Source organism: Mytilus edulis, chromosome 14, assembly GCF_963676685.1.
Source record: "Mytilus edulis chromosome 14, xbMytEdul2.2, whole genome shotgun sequence".
Lineage (NCBI taxonomy): Eukaryota > Metazoa > Mollusca > Bivalvia > Mytilida > Mytilidae > Mytilus > Mytilus edulis.
The window spans coordinates 34,506,075-34,529,043 of NC_092357.1; the positions used below are offsets into that span (position 1 = coordinate 34,506,075).

Here is a 22,969-nt window from a genome sequence, read left to right on the forward strand (position 1 = left end):
GTCTCTGTAGCTGAAACATACTATCATTCAATATTTATTTTTTTTAAAGTTGAACATAGATATATATAAAAAGTTCTTACAATAGGTTTAACTGGTTATTATACAGAAATATATTTTATAAGTACAAACGAATCTAAACCGAAAATTGAGACTTAATTTATATACTCCAAAGTTCTACAGAATTAGCTAGCTTTGATATTTTAGCATACGTGTCAAAATTAACTTGGTATGTTTTTTACTTTAAAATATATTTATACTGACTGAAAATAAATCTTTCAAACTTCTCAATTTGGAATTACATTTTAGTTCGAAAACATTTAAAAAAAATGTTTTCTCCGAAAATAAGTATGCTCGCTTCATTTATAAGGGAAAAACCCAAGGTCGAAATTGAGGTGATGTTTATATGTTGCGAAGGAGAATGAATCGTTGAAAGGGTTACAAAAATGGATAGAAAACCAGGGCATTTGACGAAAAATCCACAAGATGCAGTTAATGCACTGAATTGGGTAAAAGTAGGTGTTTTCTATGACACTAAGGAAGGTTATTTTTACCCATATCCTGAAGAATCCGTGTCCGTTCGCGCCCATTCACGTTCGCACCCACTCATGTTCGCCCCCTTTCACTTTCACACCCTACATGTTCGCGCCCAATTTTAATTGGTTTTGTGTTTAATAACTATAGCTTTGTAATCAAGTTTTGGCAAGTGTATTCTTATATTTGCTGTCATTGTCTCAAAATAAAGTGAGGCAGCATTTCTTTTTTGTGTTGAATAAATCTTAATCATGTTTTGGATAGTGTATTGTCAGAGACATATAATACAATTACTATATGTATTATATGTCTCTGGTATTGTTAAAAAAAAATTATTCTTTTTAAATAAAGTGGGATTCTGTCAACATTTTTTTTTGTGTGTTGAATAAATTTTTATCATGTTTTGGTTATAATAGTGTATTGCTATATTTTATTGTTTCAGATCAAAGGGACCAAGCTGTTGAAAACAATTATCTTTTGTTCATTTAAAATCTTAAATGTTTTACTTAGGCCGAGAAAAAAAAGATCCGTGTTTCCGGTAACCCGACCGACCCTGTTTTTTTAGCCCCGACCCTAACTTTTTTATTGGATCTTCCAAAAAAAAATAAAAAAAATTTATCAACCGACCCTGTTTTTGACACAGGCTTCTGATAGATGACATAATATTTTTTCTCTCTTGCTTCCTCTTGCATAGAAAGCCAGTAAAACATTTTATTAATGTCAAAAGGTATTCCAAATAGGTTAAAATCCAAGAAATTTGCACAGCAGGTGCTTCAAAAACATTGCAAATGGCACACTTCCGGTTTTTGAAACTAATTACGGATCCGGACTTGGAAAAAACATGATAATTTTCCGGATTTCATTTACGATTTCAAAAAAAAAAAAAAAAAAAAAAAAAAGAATTCCGACCTACCGACCCTATTTTTCAAAATGATGTTACCGGAAACACATATCTTTTTTTTTTAGGCCTTACACCAAAGCAATTTTATAACTTTATAACAACAATCATGATTTTCCAATTATTCAACTGGAATTTAAATTAAAATTGGGCGCGAACGTGTAGAGTGCTTGAAGACCTTGGGTGCGAACATGAGAGGTGCGAACGTGTAGGGTGCGAAAGTGTATTCGGCGCGAACGAACCTGACACCTATCCTGAAAATGTTTTAAAATTAAATTAGATAAAACAAAACAAGAAAAAAAGAGGTGATAGACAGGGGACAAAAATCCAAGATGAAGGGGGCTGAAGCAGGAGTAAAAGGGGTAGGAGCACGAATTAAGGAGGGATAACCGTAAGTATGGGGGCAGGATTTTTTTAAATGAGAATGTTATTAATTGCCTATTTGGACCTAGTCCAAATAATTATGACGTCTGGCAAGGCTATTTTAATTTTTTTCTGGGACACCTTCCTACGACGGCATCCCAGAAAAAAAATTAAAATAGCCTTACCAGACGTCATAATTATTTGTACTAATTTGGACCTAAATGATTGTAAGACTTTCTAACTTGTAGTCATAAACAACCATTTTAAATCTAAAATTGAGCTGAATTGGCTATAATTATCTAAAATCGTCTGGTGTCAGATTTCACCTGATTCCCTTTCGATCATGTTCAATCTATTTAGATAGATATAGAGCATCTGAGATCATTCGGGTGCAGGACAATTTAAGGAAAAATTTTGAACTACTTGTACATGTACCAGGGGACATTTGAGCGCCGACATTAGAGCCCATTTTAGCTAAAATGGGTTAAAAACTAGGTGCTAAAATGGGTTCTACTTTGGCACTAAAACGTCTGATTTTTGTTCGCTCAAATATCCTATCAATGCGCTACAATATCCTTTGCTGGATCATTCCAAGTTTTTGGTGGTTATACATGTATTGTATGATTGTAAACGAGACAATTATTCAACAGAATCTAAATAACATGAATTAGGCCAAATAAAAAAAAAATATATGTGTTTCCTTTTATCATACCCTCGCTATTTTGTCAAGCTAAAAAATAGCCAACCCTAATTTTTTTATTTTTATCATTTTTCAATAAGCATGCAATGTTTATGACGTCAGAATGTTCCTCACATAGACTCAATGTAAAAAAAAAAGGTAAAATAAAAAAAAATCTGTACCTAATTACCCTATTTTTTTCTAAGATGTAATAGGAAACACATACATTTTTTTTTACATTATTTTTTTTTGGCATTTAGATATGAAGATATGGTTTGAAGATAAAAACTCACATTTATCTTATCTGATTTTAGGTAGTTGGTGTTGGCAGTGCCTGTGTAGGTAAAACTTGTCTTGTCAAGCATTTCTGTGAAAGTAAGGTATGTTTAGGCGTAACATTAAAAGAGGGACGAAAGATACCAAAGGGACAGTCAAACTCATAAATCTAAAACAAACTGACAACGCCATGGCTAAAAATAAAAAAGACAAACAGAAAAACAATAGTACACACGACACAACATAGAAAACTAAAGAATAAACAACACGAACCCCACCAAAAACTAGGGGTGATCTCAGGTGCTCCGGAAGGGTAAGCAGATCCTGCTCCACATGTGGCACCCATCGTGTTGCTTAAGTGATTACAAATCCGGTAAATAGTCTAATTCGGTAGGTCATATTCATGAAAGGGAAGGGGATTGTAGTTACGACGTAAGGAACATATCCGATATCATTTGTGAAACGGTTATTCCATAACGGTCAACCAACTCGTGATGGCGTCCGTAAAATTTACGAAGGGATGATTTCAACTTCACCATTTGGAACTCTTGGTTTAATAGCTTCCTTGTGAGCAGCAAACCTCTATCAAGAAAATCATGATAGGAAATGCAAGCACGGGAATATCGTATCAATTGGGAGATATATACCCCGTATGCAGGTGCTGCTGGAATGTTGCTACTTAGAAATGGAAAGTTCACAATTGGAAAGCTGAAATCATCTCTTTTGTCGTAAAGTTTTGTTTTTAACCGACCCTCATTGTCAATTTCTAGATGTAAGTCAAGATATGAAGCCGACTTAACTGTATCTGTAGTATCCTTTATCTCTAGTTCGATTGGATAGATGCGTTCCACATAGTCACCAAATTTTGAATTGTTTAGTGAAAGAACATCATCTATATAGCGGAAAGTAGAGTTAAAGGATATTGCTAACTTCTTATCTTTCTTCCTAAGAAGTTCCTGCATGAAGTCAGCCTCATAATAATAAAGAAACAAGTCGGCGAATTAAGAATTACTCTCCCAATATCCTTCCATACTTACTTATGGAAAGAAAAAAATATTCTGGAAAATCAAAGTGACACTGTCTGCACCCCCACTCAAATCTGCTATGTATATTTACATACATTTAAATTGTACTGTATCTCAAGTGTTGTAAAAAATAAATGGGGATACAACTAAAAATCATCTCAACCTTGTAATGTCAGTACTTGAACAATATATATATAGGAGCAGGACTGCTCATTATTAAATTCATTGTACTATAGTTAAACAGATAATATATATATATTTATATATATATATACATGTACATGTAAATGTTATACATTTTTTGGTACGGTACATAGGTGATACATGTATACATAACATTAAGAATGGAAATGGGGAATGTGCCAAGGAGACAACAACAGACTTGGGGTAATTGTAATTGTAATCATTAATCAGCTGTAATTGATAACAATTTTTCAAGTAAATCATTGTAATCATTAATCAGCCAAAAATCTGATTACATTTAATTTAATCAATTACTTTTCAAAACACCCTGTAATCCTGATTACTTTTTGATTACATTCTGATTACAATGATTTTTATACGACCGCAAAATTTGAAAAAATTTTCTTCTTATATTGCTATCACGTTGGCGTCGTCGTCGTCGTCCGAATACTTTTAGTTTTCGCACTCTAACTTTAGTAAAAGTGAATAGAAATCTATGAAATTTTAACATAAGGTTTATGACCACAAAAGGAAGGTTGGGATTGATTTTGGGAGTTTTGGTCCCAACATTTTAGGAATAAGGGGCCAAAAAGGGCCCAAATAAGCATTTTCTTGGTTTTTGCACTATAACTTTAGTTTAAGTTAATAGAAATCTATGAAATTTTGACACAAGGTTTATGACCACAAAAGAAAGGTTGGGATTGATTTTGGGAGTTTTGGTTCCAACAGTTTAGGAATTAGGGGCAAAAAGAGGGCCCAAATAAGCATTATTCTTGGTTTTCGCACAATAACTTTAGTTTAAGTAAATAGAAATCTATGAAATTTAAACACAAGGTTTATGACCATAAAAGGAAGGTTGGTATTGATTTTGGGAGTTTTGGTCCCAACAGTTTAGGAATAAAGGGCCCAAAGGGTCCAAATTAAACTTTGTTTGATTTCATCAAAAATTGAATAATTGGGGTTCTTTGGTATGCCGAATCTAACTGTGTATGCAGATTCTTAATTTTTGGTCCCGTTTTCAAATTGGTCTACATTAAGGTCCAAATGGTCCAAAATTAAACTTAGTTTGATTTTAACAAAAATTGAATCCTGGGGGTTCTTTGATATGCTGAATTTAGAAATGTACTTAGATTTTTAATTATTGGCCTAGTTTTCAAGTTGGTCCAAATGGGGGTCCAAAATTAAACTTTGTTCATCAAAAATTGAATAAATGGGTTCTTTGATATGCCAAATCTAACTGTGTATGTAGATTCTTAATTTTTGGTCCAGTTTTCAAATGGTCTACATTAAGGTCCAAAGGGTCCAAAATTAAACTAAGTTTGATTTTAACAAAAATTAAATTCTTGGGCTTATTTGATATGCTTTATCTAAATATGTACTTTGATTTTTGATTATGGGCCCAGTTTTCAAGTTGGTCCAAATCAGGATTCCATATAAAGTATTGTGCAATAGCAAGAAATTTTCAATTGCACAGTATTGCACAATAGCAAGAAATATCTAATTGCACAATATTGTGCAATAGCAATTCATTTTCAATTGGAGTCATCTTTCTTTGGATAGAATAGAAGTTGATAATATATGTTGGAAATTTGCCAGACATGACTATGATGTCATTTTCTATTTTTATTTGCCAATAACTTTATGTAAATAACTTCATTGGAAATTTGCCAATATAAAATGTTGCTGATGAAGCTTTTTTTCCTTATCTTATCTAAAATGTTTTTAGATAATGTATGTTGGACATTTGCCAGACATGACTATGATGTCATTTTCTATTTTTATTTGCCAATAACTTTATGTAAATAACTTCATTGGAAATTTGCCAATATAAAATGTTGCTGATGAAGTTTTTTTTATTGTTTTATACAATAAACAATGTATATTCACTTTTACTACCAACCAATTTTTACCATTCAGTGATAACAAGCACTTTATTTTACATTTTAATATTTTATGATGTATTTAAAAGAGTAGTTATTGTTGCAAACTCCATTAGAAATTTGAATTGATACCAGTTTTGGAAAAAGGGAAACGGGGATGTGAAAAAAAAGGGGGGGGGGGTTTAAATTTTTCTCATTTCAGATTTCATAAATAAAAAGAAAATTTCTTCAAACATTTTTTTGAGAGGATTAATATTCAACAGCATAGTGAATTGCTCAAAGGCAAAAAAAATATTTTAAGTTCATTAGACCACATTCATTCTGTGTCAGAAACCTATGCTGTGTCAACTATTTAATTTTAGATTTAAAAAGTTTGAAGAAGAAATCTTTAATTGATTTGTAAAATCTTGACATTTGTTTTGTGTAAAAAAAACCATGTAATGTCAAAAATTTGATTACAATCCAAATTCAGAGCTGTATCACGCTTGAATGTTTTGTCCATACTTGCCCCAACTGTTCAGGGTTCGACCTCTGCGGTCGTATAAAGCTGCGCCCTGCGGAGCACCTGGTTTTAGCTGTGTTAATGGTCAAGAAGTAAACCTTTTAGTTATTCTTATTTAATAAATATTAAACATGTTAAGATAGTTTGGTTTACTTTATAAAGCATGTTTATTGATTTGTATACTTCAGTAAAAAATAAACTGTTACAGTATTGAAAAGTCATCATTATTCTAAGAAGAGACATATAAATACAATTATGTGTCTTTGGCCTTAGTAAAAGATATAGTGTACATATATTGACAATTTAAAGATGTACATATATATATTTGATAATTATATATATATAGTCTAGTAATACTTCTCTTTAACCCTGAATAATCATTATCTTTTGTTAATATTTTGATTTTTGTCAACTTTGAATTGACAGGTAAATAACCAATAAAAGGTTTGTTTTTATTGCAATTGCCAATTGAGTATAGCTGTAGGACAATATATCGGCCCCAATATATATAATCATGATGATAAAAGGTTAATGAGACATTCAAAATTTCTCTAATTAACACAAACTAGTTCAAAAGGTGGAAAAAATCTTGTTTAAAATAAGAAAATTTTTGTATGTATTTGGACTGGACAAGTAAAATGCAATGAATTTTAGTACTTTGTTTACAATTTAATTAAACAATTCTATAAAAAATTTACATTGATTTTTACTGGTAACTTTATATCATCCATATTTTAACTTCCATAAACTGCACCTTGAAACACATATAAAGTCTGGAAGAGGTAAGAAGACAAACAGCAAACTCTTCATAAAGCTATATTCAATTAAAGTCAAAATAGTTCAGAGATCAATCTTGATGAAAGTAATGGGTCAAACCAGTGACACAATGTTCCTGTATGTAGTGAACTTTTGTGGTTTATTAAATAAATGAGGTTTAACGTTATCATTTTATAATATATCAAACCTAATCCTTTCTAAAAATGCTAAAGTTATATTAAATTTTTATTCATTCACATCATTTTTTTTAATTCATTGTAATCAGATGTAATCATGATTACTTTGCCAATGTAATCATTAATTTAATCAGACACTTTCAAAAATGATGTAATTTTTAATTTAATTTAATCGTTCAAATGACAGAGGTACATTTTGTATTGTAATTTAATCAATTACATTGAAAGTAATCGGACCCATCTCTGGACAACAACCAGACCATAGAAAAAAACAACAGCAGAAAGTCACCAACAGGTCTTCAATGTAGCGAAAAATTCCCGCACCCGGAGGCGTCCTTCAGCTGGCCCCTAAACAAATATATACTAGTTCAGTGATAATTTATGAAAAATTGGTAAAAAATTACTATAAAGGGCAATAACTCCTTGAGTGATGAGAAAAGCTCACTAGGCCCTTTTGGCCAGGTGAGCTAAAAAATCAGAAATTAGATTGATATCTGCCAAACAACATACATGAATTACAAATGTGGAGACTAAATATCTCACATTCATTTTAACAGACTATTGAACATTGTGAACATAAGTGACATGTACAACTATCCAAGTTCTATCGATTTTTTTCAATTTTAAATTATCTGTGCTCACCTGGACATTTTTCATCACAACATATTGCCTGTCTGGTTATAAAATAATTTGTCTAAGATGATTTATTTTACCTACATGTATTAAACAATATCAAATTTAGGAGGAACTCAGTATATTTGAAATAGCAATATATCAATGAAAGCAAACATCTTTTTGAAAGATATGCTTAGAAAACTATATATTCCTTTTTTACAGTTCAGTGCAGGTTATCAACCTACAGTTGGAGTAGATTATGGTTTTAAAATCCAACATTGTGAAGGCATAGATTGTAAGTGGTATATTTTCAATTATTTGACTGATCATGGGTTAATTACCTCTAATTTCTGTACACAGAGCCACATAAATCTTCAGGCTTTTATTTTAGACTGTTTTATTATTTTTTGATTGGATTTCATATATTTAAAATCCTGTGGAATAATTTTTTACAGTGGTTACAAATACAAAAACTGTCTTTCATGGAAACTTGAACTCATGGTTTTAATGAATACTGTCAATAAATTACTCAGACAAAAAGAAATTTATATTCATATGAAATTTATGGTTCATCTACAAACACACAAAAAGCATGAAAAAATGTTTCCCACGAAAATAGAGGAATCCAAAGAAGATTTGATTATCCACCTTTTGATTTCAAATAATGTGATTTTAAAATCTTATATTTTAAAACATGATGTGCGAAAAAAAATTGACATATACATGTACATACAAAGGGATTCAGAAATAAGATTGTCTAATTTTATTGTCGAGCCTTCCACTTTAGTCGAAAAAGCGAGACTAAGCGATCCTACATTCTGTCGGCGGCGTCCACAAATATTCAATCTGTGGTTAAAGTTTTTGAAATTTTAATAACTTTCTTAAACTATACTGGATTTCTACCAAACTTGGACAGAAGCTGGTTTATGATCATAAGAAAGTATCCAGAAGTAAATTTTGAAAAAATAAAATTCCATTTTTTCCGTATTTTACTTATAAATGGACTTAGTTTTTCTGCGAGGAAACATTACATTCACTCTGTGGTTAAAGTTTTTAAAATTTTAATAACTTTCATAAACTATCCATGATTTGTACCAAACTTAGATTACAAAAAATTTTATTAAAATAAAGTATGTCAATAAAGGTTTTGATTTTGTAAATATTGCCGGTATTTTTAACAACCATTCTGTTAAAGACCAAATTCCTGGATATTTTGATAATACTGAACTCCCTCTCATTTGTTATATTTACAAGAAATCTACCCGAAAATATGTGTTTAATTATAGCCAATTGTGTAAAGATGTAAATATCACTGAAAATACACCTATGTCGTGTAATTGCAGTAATTCAGAATACACCTATGGACCAATTTCCCATGTTATAACAGGAGACCTTAACATCGTTCGCGACCGAGAGTTAAAATCATTCCTCAGTAAAGGACCTAAATATCGTCCCCCGTCAACTGTTAACTGGAATGAGTGTCGTAATATCATCAACGACTCACTCCGCGCCTACTGTTTGAAATGGGTAAAACGGGAAAAAGCTGACAAAAAATCTTTGGACTCTTTTTTTAATTCAGTAATGAAGATAGTTGATATTCGAATACAACATTTTAAAGAACATTTTACCCTCAACAAAAACTATAAAAACCCTATTTCGCGTATCAAAAATAAACTAACAGAACTAGCCAAGGAATTTGTTTTTGTCCCGGCTGATAAAGCTGCTAATAATATCATTATTGTTTGACGTAAATTTTATATAGAGGTTCTGCAAAAGGAAATCACCAATTCACCAACATTCCAACTGACTTCATTTTCAGAAAACGACATCTGTAACAAACATAAACTTTTAGCTACTTCTTTACAAGCAGAACCAAACACAATGAAAGTCCCAACTATGTACTGGCTTCCGAAGCTGCACAAAAAACCTTACAAATATAGATTTATTTCATCTTCCAGCCATTGTTCAACTACTAAATTGTCTGTTTTACTTACTAGTACACTTGGTACAATAAAAAACCTGATAATAAATTGTTCAAATAAGGCCTTTGAAAATAGTGGAATTAATTACTTTTGGAGTGTCAAAAACTCGTTGGAAGTACTTGATAAATTGCATGCATATATTGGTGATTTTGAATCTGTTCAAAGTTTTGATTTTTCTACCCTATATACCACTTTGCCTCATATTCTTATTAAGAAAAAATTCACATCCCTAATTAACTGGGCATTTAAAAAGTCGGAATGCGAGTACATATGTTCAAACTCTTTTAGATCATTTTTTAGTAGCAATAAACAAAAGAACTATGTCAATTGGACATGCTTTGATACTATTTATGCACTTGAATTTTTACTTGATAACATTTTTGTTCGCTTTGGAGATTCCGTATATCGTCAAGTTATTGGAATTCCAATGGGGACTAACTGTGCACCACTTATTGCGGACCTGTTTTTGTATTGTTATGAGTTACAATTTATGACTAAAATTAGCAAAGACCCATCAAAACAACATTTGATACAAAAATTTAACAATACTTTTAGATATTTGGATGATATATTGGCTCTAAATAATGACGACTTCAGTATGTATACTAAAGAAATTTATCCTGTAGAACTTACTTTAAATAAAGCTAATGATAACAATGACCACTGCCCTTTCCTCGATCTTGATATCTATATCATAAACGGGAAGCTTAATACAAAAATTTATGATAAAAGAGATGATTTTTCATTTCCTATTGTTAATTATCCATTTTTAGATGGTGACGTTCCCTTGTCACCATCTTATGGTGTTTATATATCTCAACTTGTACGATTCGCTCGTGTATGTAACAATGTATTAGATTTTAGCGAGAGAAATTTATGTATTACTGAAAAATTATTACACCAGGGTTTTCGATATCACAAACTGGTCAAAACATTTACTAAATTTTATCACCGGTATAAGGAAATAATTCGTAAATATAACTCAACATGCAGACATCTTATACGTTCAGGTATTTCACATCCAAAATTTTATGGAAATATTCTTTATAAAGCACAAAAATGTCAGTATTCTCCTCAGAAACTAACAAAACCTTTAAATAGACTTATTAAAAGGGGATATAGTTACGATACTGTTGTCAGGTCATTAAAGATTGCATATTTTGGCTTTAACATTGATTCACTGATAGGGTCTTTGCATCGGAACTAAACACATTTATTTCTAAAAAAAACAGTTGTTGGCATGACACGGGTTATGTTCTTCTCATATATTTTATGATAGTATGATACTAAACCCCTAACGGGAGGGATTGTACCTGATATTCATATGATGAAGACATAATCTTTCAATCAGTTTAATTGAGGTCTGGAGCTGGCATGTCAGTTAACTGCTAGTAGTCTGTTGTTATTTATGTATTATTGTCATTTTATTTATTTTCTTTTGTTACATCTTTTGACATCAGACTCGGACTTCTCTTGAACTGAATTTTAATATGCGTATTGTTATTGTTTTACTTTTCTACATTGGCTAGAGGTATAGGGGGAGGGTTGAGATCTCATAAACATGTTTAACCCCGCCGCAATTTTGCGCCTGTCCCAAGTCAGGAGCCTCTGGCCTTTGTTAGTCTTGTATGATTTTAAATTTTAGTTTCTTGTGTATAATTCGGAGTTTAGTATGACGTCCATTATCACTGTACTATTATGCATATTTTAGGGGCTAGCTGAAGGACACCTACGGGTGCGGGAATTCTCGCTACATTGAAGACCCATTGGTTGCCTTCGGCTGTTGTTTGCTCTATGGTCGGGTGGTTGTCGCTTTGACATATTCACCATTTCCTTTCTCAATTTTATTAGACAGAAGCTTGTTTATGATCATAAGATAGTATCAAGAAGAACATTTTGTAAAAATAAATTTCCACTTTTCCGTATTTTACTTATAAATGGACTTAGTTTTTTTGCCAGAAACAAAACATTCACTCTGTGGTTTAAGTTTTTAAATTTTTTATAATGTTCCTAAACTATCCTGGATTTTTACCAAACTTGGACAAAAGCTTGTTTCTGATCATAAGATAGTATTCAGAAGTAAATTTTGTAAAAAAAAATCCACTTTTTCTGTATTTTACTTATAAATGGACTTAGTTTTTCTTCCAGTTAACATTACATACAGTCTGCAGTTAAAGTTTATAAAACATTTATTAGATTCATAAACTATCCTGGATTTTTACCAAACTTGTAAGATTCTGACAATCAAAAGACAGTATCGAGAGGGAAATTTTTATTGATTTTTTTCCTCATTTTTGTTGAGTCTGCGATTAACAGCAAAAGTAGGCGAGACACTGGACCGTTCCGTGGAACCCTTACAAATTTTTATTATATTAAAACAGAAATTTAATCATTAAACATAGATACACTATTGACCTTATAAGGGAATAACTCTTATCAGAGAGAAATCCAAGTGAAAAAAAACCTCAAACTGAAGACAACAAGAAAATAAAATCATATTATATTTTACACTGTTTATATTTAATCGTGCATACAATTCAAATATGATTTATTATTCTGTACAATATTTTTAGTGAGAGTCCATCTTTGGGATCTGTCGGGCAGTACAGAATACATTGATGTAAGAAATGAACTTTACATCCAAGCTGATGCTATTTTCATGGCATTTGATGTCACCAACCAAGCCACATTTGATGCCCTTGACTCCTGGCTTAAGGAAATTCAGCGATACACAACTGGTACACCAGATCTCATTGTTGTAGCTAATAAGGTTTGTTATCATACACTTAAATATTATAACAGTACACACAAAGTCATTTTGAATGATAAATTTTCATTGGATTTTTAAATTTATATTTGATCATGTTGATGGTTTAGGGAAATCAAGCTGTATACAATTCTAACTCAATTTAAATCACTGCTGTAGCCAATATTTTTTAAAAAGTTTTGTTTATTTGAAATCTAGTTTATACAGACAACATATACATATATTACTGTAAAGTCAGAAATTATTGCAAGGTTTTTATTAATGCAAATAATGCAAATGTGAGATTTATCACAATAATAAAATCTCACATTTTGATAACTTAATTAAACATAGATCTGCATGTAGACTTTTAAATAGTAATGATTACAACCACATTCTATGTTTTTTAAATCGCAGTAATAAATGCACGCAATATTAATTTCTGAGTTTACAGTACATATTTGTAATTAATAATATTTTATAATTCACAGACTGATTTAAAACAGAAAAGAGTGATTAGTACAAATGAATCAAAGAAATGGGCAAATCAAAACAGAATCAAGTAAGTGCAATGGATCTTTAGCTAAAAAATGCTTGAATTTGATGCTATCTGAAATAATTTGATTAAGGATGTTCGATTGTCATGTTTTAGGAATTTTGTTAGATTTTTTGGAATGCTCTGGTTTTATCCATTTGAATGCCTTAAAAAAAATTTGCCCATTGACCCTCATTTTTCTTTTAACAAATCTTTTACATGTATAATGATAAGCTATAGATCTGTCATGGTGTGTTATTTGGCTTATATTTGTGTTCGTGTTATTTTGGATAAAAATATGTTTATTTTATGAAAGAAAATTAATTGTTTGTATTTTGTAAAAGTTTTAATTAATCTGTTTAATTAATTTTACCTATGCTGTGGCATTAGTACTTGAAATGTCACAGTTTGCTCAAAGCACTTTATTTTGAAATATTAATTGTAATTAGCATATGTCACTAGGATTAGGCTTTGTTAATTAAAGTCTCTTTTTTTTCTAATGAGAGTAATATTAACATCTCGTGTCATATTGAGTTATTTTGTGTTTTAGTATAAATATCATTGTGAAATTTTGGAAAAGCAGTCACCTTTCGGAAACCTAACCTTTCACTACTAAAGTCTATTATACTGGATCTGTAAGACTGTCGATCAGTCTACTAGTTGACTTTGTAGTGTTTAGACAAAAATGTATTTTTGACTCACCTTTTATTTTGGGAATTTTTTAAGATAGCAGTCAGTGTTTCGGAAGCGTAACCTCACACTACTCATGTCATTATACTGGCCCTATAAGACTGTCTACCAGTCTACCAGTTGACTGTGTAGTGTGAGACAAAATTTATCTCTGACTCATAATTTAACTTTAGGAAATTATACTTTAGAGAAACTTTTATTTTGAGACTTTTATATTTTGAATTGAGATTAAGTACATTTTATGATTTAGTAATTTTGGCACTTATTTTATATTTTACATTTTAAGGAGAAATAGTTTTACTTTGGATTTGTTATTTCGAATTGATACTTTGTACTTTAATTAGATTATTATTATTTGGCATTGTTTATTGATTGATTTGTTATCATTCATCTAAATCGTTATCGTTAATTAAATTATGAAAACCTTCCTTGCGTTTTAGCTATGCCTATCAGAACATTAAGTCTAGCGATAGACTGACCCCCTGTCCCTTGGTTCCAGCACATACGAGTTAGCTCCCCCTTATCTAACAGTGCTCTCGAGTGGACCTTGGTGACAGATATGGCGGAGTAATGACCCGAGGCATGATACAAATTAGATTCTGAGACTGCATAGCTAGAAAAGGTTGACAAAATTCATTCAAAATTATTTCAAATTTCAAATTTCAAAATTGAGACAACAGTAGGAGAGACAATGAGAGGAAGAGAGAACCAGTAGCAGGAGAGACAAGTTGCAGATTAAACAACACATAACTAAAAGATAAGTACATCTTGCCTATTATATTACACTTTAAAAACTTTTAAGTGAAAAGTAAAGATGTATGTTAATTCTTGGTGTGAATCTGTAATTTGATAAAATTTGTTAGAGCAAAAAAAACTTTATAGAATTTAACATTTAGTTCAGGAGAGATTTTATTTGCGTAATTAATAAAATATGATGAGTAACTTAAGGTGAGAGAAAAGAACATAAACAATATACTGACAAAAAATACTTTTAGTTTCAGTTTGGTAATTGGAATAGAAATATCATCATGGGTAGAAAGAGAATTTCAAAAGGATGGTGCTGCCAAAAAGACAGATGTGCCAAGCTTTCCAGTGTAATACCAGGAACAGCAAGTTTCCAGTTTACTACAACCATGGAGAGGAACTTTGTCGAAATTGGATTAGAGAACCATCAAGTGAGATGTTTAGTTGACAGTGGAGCATCTTTTAGCTGTATCAGCCAGCATCAGTTGTACCGTTTAAACACAACTACAACGATACAGAGATCATCGATCAATAGTGCAATAGGTGTCTGCGGAGAAGTGCATGCAATAATTGGCGAAACAGTGCTACAGCTATCTTTTGGACAATACAAAATTAACCAGAAATTTCGTATATTTGAAACACTACATGCAAAAGCTATATTAGGATTAGATTTTTTGAGAGACAATAAAGTAAAAGCAGATTTTGAAAACATGACTTTAACCATACCAACTCAGAAGAATACAGCAATGAACATGGAACATCAAGATAGTGTTGCTCATGTTACCATAGCAACCTTTCAAGACAATAGTGCAGTTATAGCTTTGGCAGAAACCGTGAATTCAGTGATTTTAGAACCTCAGTCAGAAACAATTATACCTGTTAAAATTCCAAAATTTCATATAGGAAGTACAGTAATTTTAGAACCTTGCCATAAACTTCAGTCACGCTTTTCTATAGCTGGTGGAAAAACAGTTTCAAACATTGATAATAACAACATGGGAATTTACAGACTTTTAAATCCAACAAATCAAACTATCTATTTGGACTCGAAGTTACAAATTGCTGTTGCACAACTAGTTAACTTTAGAAATATTCATGCTTTCAAAGAACAAGATGAAGGATTTTTATGCAGTGTTTTGAAAAGTGAGAAATATTCAAATAATAACTGTAAAAATGTATTAGCAGACTTAGGGATTAATTTAGAGGATACAGATTTGAATTTGGAGCAGCAACAAAAACTTTATAAATTTTTAAGCCAGAATAGAGACATATTTGCCAAAGATTTATCTGAACTTGGTAAAACTGAAATGCACTATCATACCATTCATACAAAGGGAGATAAGGTGGTTAGTTTAGCACCTTATCGTCAATCACCACAGATGCGTGCTGAGATCGAGCGACAATTAGATGAGATGGAGAGACATGGTATCATCGAAGAGTCTACATCACCATTCCACAGCCCTGTAGTTCTAGTGAAGAAACAAAATGGCGAATTTCGTTTTTGTGTGGACTTCCGTGTGCTAAACAAGATAACAGAGCCGCTTTCATTTGGGATTCCACACATGTCTGACATTTTGGATACATTAGCTGATGCCAAACCTGAGCTATATTCAACTATCGACCTTCGCTCAGGATTCTGGCAGGTACCGTTAGACCCTGCCACAAAATACAAGAGTGCATTCATCACCCACAAGGGAGTGTATGAATTCAACAGACTAGCATTTGGTATGATGAATTCACCAATGACATTCCAGTGTTTAATGACCAAAGTGCTGAAAAATCTAAATTTCAAGATTGCCTTAGTATACATCGATGACGTTTTAATTTTTTCCAAGAATTTTGAGGAACATTTACAACATTTAAATTTAGTGTTTACAAATTTACGCAGTGCCAACTTAAAATTACATCCGTCAAAATGTAAATTTGCAAAGAAAGAAGTCAAATATTTAGGACATATTATTTCAAAAAATGGAATTAAAGTAAACCCGGAAAATACAGAAAAAGTGAACAATTTTCAAACTCCTAAGAATGCGAAACAAGTGAAAAGTTTTTTAGGAATGGCAAACTATTACAGGAAATTTGTTAAGGACTATGCGTGTATTGCCACACCGTTAACATCACTTTTAAAGAAAAATATGAAATTTAACTGGACATTGGAATGTCAGAGGGCATTTGATACTTTGAAAAATGCACTAGTATCTGCTCCTATCCTTGTGTTTCCAGAATTTGACAAACCATTTATTCTATCAACAGATGCTTCAGAATATTCAATGGGATATGTGCTGAGTCAGATTCAGAATGGAGTTGAGCATTCCATTGCTTATGGTGGAAGATCTTTGCGTGGCTCTGAACTTAGGTGGCATATCACAGAAAAAGAAGCTTTAGCGTTAGTTGATGGTATACAGCACTTCAAACATTATTTGGCAAATCAAGAATTCACTGTGTATACTGATAACGTATCCGTGAAGTATCTACAGAAAATCAAAGACTGTCAAGGTCGTCTAGGAAGATGGAGTTTGCTTCTTCAGGGATACAACTTCAAGATTATACACCGTGAAGGCTCTAAGAATACTGCCGATTGTCTATCCAGACAACAGTACACAAATTCAACAGCACAAGATTCAACTGATTTGGCAGAACATTTGTACAATATTAATGAAAAGGAGTATACTGAAACTGTGTTTTTTTATAAAGGAGAAAGTGAGGAAAATGTAATCGCGAACATACAAGAAACTGAAACTCAAGAACCTGAACTTAAGAATTTATCCAAACATCAAAAAGAGTGTCGAGACTTTTCAGAAATTTACAATTATAAGTTTAATAGAGAATTACCAGATGATGCAATTTTAGCGAGAACAATAGTAGCGGAATCATACAATTTTGAAATAGAGGATGGAATTTTAAAACATTTTTATTCAAAGAGGTGTAAACAAGTACCGAGACATGAGCGTTTAGTGAAACAGATAGCTGTTCCTAGAATTTTACGTGACGACGTTTTAAGGTCTTACCATGACTGTATTCTAGGCGGTGGTCATCAAGGTTTCGACAGAACATACTCATCACTTCGTAATAAGTACTTTTGGCCTTCAATGTATGAGGATATAAGACAATACGTTAAAACATGTGAAGTGTGTCAACAATCGAAAAGGAATTATGGTGCTAAACGACCACCTCTGAAACCACAAATAAGTGATGACATATTTAGTAGATGGCATATGGACATACTTAGTGGTCTACCTACAACTCCAGACAAATACAAGCATGTACTATTAGTGGTGGACAGCTATTCTAAGTGGAGTGAAATATTCCCTTTAAAAACACAAGAAGCTGGTGAGGTAGCAGGAATACTGTACAGGGAGATTATCACACGATACGGAGCACCTAGAGTTCTCATATCAGATCGCGGCAGGAATTTTACCTCGAACCTTGTAAAAGCATTATCTGAAATGTTTCAGATTACAAGACATTTAACGAGCTCCTATCATCCGCAAACCAATGGATCTGTAGAAAGAATGAACTCCGTTATTCTCCAATCTATTCGCAGTTATGCTAAAGATCAGCAAGATGACTGGGTTCATCTTTTACCAGGAATCATGATGGCATACCGAGCCACTCCAGCAACTCAGTCAACTGATTTCTCACCATTTTTCTTGTTATTTGGACGAGAGATGTGTCTACCGATAGACACTTCTTTAATACCTAAGGAACATTTGGCCCAAGATCACAGGATATTCTTGGGAAGAATTCTACAAAATTTAGAGAGAACCAGGAAAATTGCGTCAGAGAACATAGAAGTAGCCCAAGAGAGAAATAAACGCCAATACGACAAGAATACACAGGAACCAGAATTTAGACCTACCCAAAGAGTTTGGCTATACTGTACTAAAGTTCCTGTAGGAAAGGCTCCAAAATTGCATCGTAAATGGGTAGGTCCATATTATATAACTCTTGTGAACAGATCAAACCACACATATAGAATCAGAAATTGTGCGAACAACAAAGAAGTGAAGTCACTAGTAATTGCTCATAGGTTGAAACCATACTATGACCCTAACACTCGCCCAACTAATCCACCTCAAGAACATGAAAATGATGAAGACGAGTTAGATCCAGACGAAATAGGTCCACAAGATAACAATGACGGACAACAACAAAATCGAAGACAGCAAAATAGAGACAACAATGACAGACAACAACAGAACAGGGGACAGCAAAATGATAACAACAATGATAGACAACAACCAAACAGAGACCAGAGAATTGGTAACAACAACCAGAACCAACCACGCAATCCACCTGTTGGCAACACCAAACCATCGTGTCAAGATTGTAAACGTAGAAATTGTACTCCATTTAGGGAAGAAAACATTGACCGTCTAATGGCTTCAAATCGAGGTAATGGTACACTATATTACAAAATAAAATTCAAAACAGGACAAACTGAATGGCACTTTCCATGCAAAATTCCGACAAATATAGTGCGTCAATTCCATGCAGACAGAACTATGAGCGGGAAAAAGAGAAAAAGACCTCTCAATCAAACCAAGCATAAATTCTTTAATAAATCCGACAACCTAGGAAATGAGGAAAACAATAAAACTAGTGACAATTCTCAAAAGGAATCTGTAAATGTGCTATCAACCAACAACAACCCTTCTTTGGATTATTCACAACCTGAAAAATTACTAGCAGTGCGTTTAATAAATAAAAAGGCTTATTATCTTATTCAATCTGGAATTATTCAAAAGTGGCATTCAGTTACATCAGTCCGTAATCATGCGCACAATTTTATCAACTACTTTACAACAATATTTGAGGAGAGATTGCTGCAAGAGAAATTGAGCTATCTTAAGGAAAAACACCAGGGAACATTGAAACATGACTTTAGTAGCTGTGGTCAGGGGTATGAATTACATGAAGCAAGAGTTGACAATAGTGGAAAAATGGAATTTTTGCTAAGTTGGATGAACCCAAATATGCCTCCAGAATGGCAGACTTTTGATGAAGTGCCGAATGGGTGCATTGACACTTTCTTAAAAGAGTTAACTAGAGAGTTCCAAAGTGAGATAAATCCATGGTGATTTGTTTTAAACAATTTGTGACTCGTTAGGACAGTGTTTGAGACTTGAAAATAGTATTTTAGTAGCATGTAAATCTATTTAGTTTTTCTAAAACATTTTTTTTGGGTAGGTAGTTCTAGGACTTAGTGTGAGTGCACGCATACTATTTCTTATTACTACATCTTTTGATTTTGGTTAAAGTGTCTTGTTTTTTTGGAGATTTACACAAAAATATAAAGGTTGAGAGAAGCTAGCTAGCGAACAATTATTGTACATACATTTTTTTTTCTGGCGCCAGGTTATATATAATTTGTATAGAGTGTATTGAGATATTTTTGAGATGTTAATATGTGAATGTATATATCATGTTTGGGGACAAACATATTGGAGTAGGGGGGAATATGTCATGGTGTGTTATTTGGCTTATATTTGTGTTCGTGTTATTTTGGATAAAAATATGTTTATTTTATGAAAGAAAATTAATTGTTTGTATTTTGTAAAAGTTTTAATTAATCTGTTTAATTAATTTTACCTATGCTGTGGCATTAGTACTTGAAATGTCACAGTTTGCTCAAAGCACTTTATTTTGAAATATTAATTGTAATTAGCATATGTCACTAGGATTAGGCTTTGTTAATTAAAGTCTCTTTTTTTTCTAATGAGAGTAATATTAACATCTCGTGTCATATTGAGTTATTTTGTGTTTTAGTATAAATATCATTGTGAAATTTTGGAAAAGCAGTCACCTTTCGGAAACCTAACCTTTCACTACTAAAGTCTATTATACTGGATCTGTAAGACTGTCGATCAGTCTACTAGTTGACTTTGTAGTGTTTAGACAAAAATGTATTTTTGACTCACCTTTTATTTTGGGAATTTTTTAAGATAGCAGTCAGTGTTTCGGAAGCGTAACCTCACACTACTCATGTCATTATACTGGCCCTATAAGACTGTCTACCAGTCTACCAGTTGACTGTGTAGTGTGAGACAAAATTTATCTCTGACTCATAATTTAACTTTAGGAAATTATACTTTAGAGAAACTTTTATTTTGAGACTTTTATATTTTGAATTGAGATTAAGTACATTTTATGATTTAGTAATTTTGGCACTTATTTTATATTTTACATTTTAAGGAGAAATAGTTTTACTTTGGATTTGTTATTTCGAATTGATACTTTGTACTTTAATTAGATTATTATTATTTGGCATTGTTTATTGATTGATTTGTTATCATTCATCTAAATCGTTATCGTTAATTAAATTATGAAAACCTTCCTTGCGTTTTAGCTATGCCTATCAGAACATTAAGTCTAGCGATAGACTGACCCCCTGTCCCTTGGTTCCAGCACATACGAGTTAGCTCCCCCTTATCTAACAGTGCTCTCGAGTGGACCTTGGTGACAGATCTGTAAAAGGCTTATAAAATTTTAATTATTTTTTATTCGTTTTTGCGAACTTAAACTTGTCAATGATAAAGCTATGAAAAGTGACAAGAGAGAATATTTTCCCGCAATAATTTCAATGACTAATATCTAGAAATCAAGCACATTGACCTATTTTTTTTTTGCTGTTTTGATTCCTTAATTAGTCCCCTATGAATATAAACTAGTGTTTTAAAAAGTTAATCATTTTGAAACTGAGAAGCTAACTCCCTTAATAATGATTAGATATTGATGTGATGCTTTAAGTTTTAGAAATAAGTTTGTATTTAAAAATCCTTTATGAAATAAGTAGGAAATTAACACTCACTTAGATCAAAACAGGGTTGTTATGATATTTCACCACACGAGACAGTTGAATTTCAATATTTAATGATTTTTATTCTACTATTTCAAAGATTTGCAGAAAGTTTTGTCCTTTATATGTGGTCGCCTTTTTTCCAAATGTCACAATAAGAAATTTTAGACGAAATTACACTTCATCATTAAATTTCCACCAATCATTTGCCAGGAACAGATATTTCCTTAGAATAGAAACAATTGTATTACACTGAGTAAGAACATGAAGAAATGTGAAATAAATAGCACAAAAATTGAAGAAAGTAAAACTATCTCCATTTTTATAACATTTGATTGTGTGTTTCAAAATAAAAAAAAAACATAACAAATTGAAGAGATTATATTGAATAAAAGAATTATAATGCAAAAAAATCACTACATACTGTTTGCTCTTTCAAAAATAATTAAAAGGGTTTTCTTACTGTTATAAGTAAAAAAGCATGGTTTTCTCTTTATGATAGAAACTAAAAAGGATTTTCGTACTATTTTCATATGTTAAACATATGAATTTTCAGAATTTTGACTTTATCTTGTAACAATAGTTAAGATAACCCAGCAATGATCAGAACAAATTATATTTATAAGCAATAAAATCGAGAATGGAAATGGGGAATGTCTGTCAAAGAGACAAAGATTCAACCAAACCAGCCCAAGGCCACTAATGGGCCTTCATCACGAGAAAATCCTACACCTGGAGGGGGTGTTCAGCTTGTCCCTTAACAAAAATATGAACTAGTTAAATGAAAATGAATGTCACACTAAACTCTAAAACATTTGAATGCACGGCTGAAATTTTTTTGTTGATATTTCTTATCACATGAGTTTTTATACCTGATTTATTTTCCATTTCAGATATTTTGAGACATCAGCAGCCACAGGGGATGGTGTTGATAGACTTTTCCAAGACATTTTAGTCACCATCATAGAACGGAAAAAACTGTGGAAAAAAGCTAACCCAACAGGCTGAAAATTGTCATAGTAACAATTATCAAATGAAAAAAATGATAGCTTTATAAAATCAATTGCCATCTATGATCAAGCCACAAGAATGTTAAGCTAACGATAACCAAGCCATCCTGATTAAAATACTCAAAACTTGCCTCTTAATTCTATATAATGTCCAACACAGATTTGCATAAATAGACAGTTAGTCTTTATTTATTTACAGCTACAGGATTCTGCAATGATTTTTTTGTCCAAATGAAAGATCTTAAATTACTCTGTAGTTATAAATATGAATGAAAAGATTTGTCTTGTATGCTTAAATAATTTTGTAGTGTCTAATAATAATATATTTCTTATGATTCAACTGTGTTCTGGAAAGTGTAATCTCTGTCATGTCATTTTATCAATATATTCATAATATCATAGAAACATTTTTTTAATGCTAAAGTTTAAAGGTTAAATGTGTTAGTTTTGTGATTTTTATAAGTGGGTTTTAACTTAAATTTCCTTTTACATTTTTGAACACTTCATGCAGTTTTCCAAATCATACTAAAATAACGACATTATTTATTTTATTAGTAA

At 31.8% G+C, this 22,969-nt stretch overlaps 1 protein-coding gene across 1 annotated transcript; it reads left to right on the top strand.

Moving 5' to 3' along the window:
- Positions 1 to 373: 373 nt before the first annotated feature.
- On the top strand, positions 374 to 22,559 carry LOC139502611 (dnaJ homolog subfamily C member 27-like). Its single transcript, XM_071292144.1, has 6 exons — positions 374 to 512; positions 2,786 to 2,851; positions 8,128 to 8,200; positions 12,461 to 12,657; positions 13,125 to 13,195; positions 22,295 to 22,559. Exons 1-6 carry the CDS (start codon positions 444 to 446, stop codon positions 22,407 to 22,409), a joined length of 591 nt encoding a protein of 196 aa, XP_071148245.1. The 5' UTR covers positions 374 to 443; the 3' UTR covers positions 22,410 to 22,559.
- Positions 22,560 to 22,969: the final 410 nt, after the last annotated feature.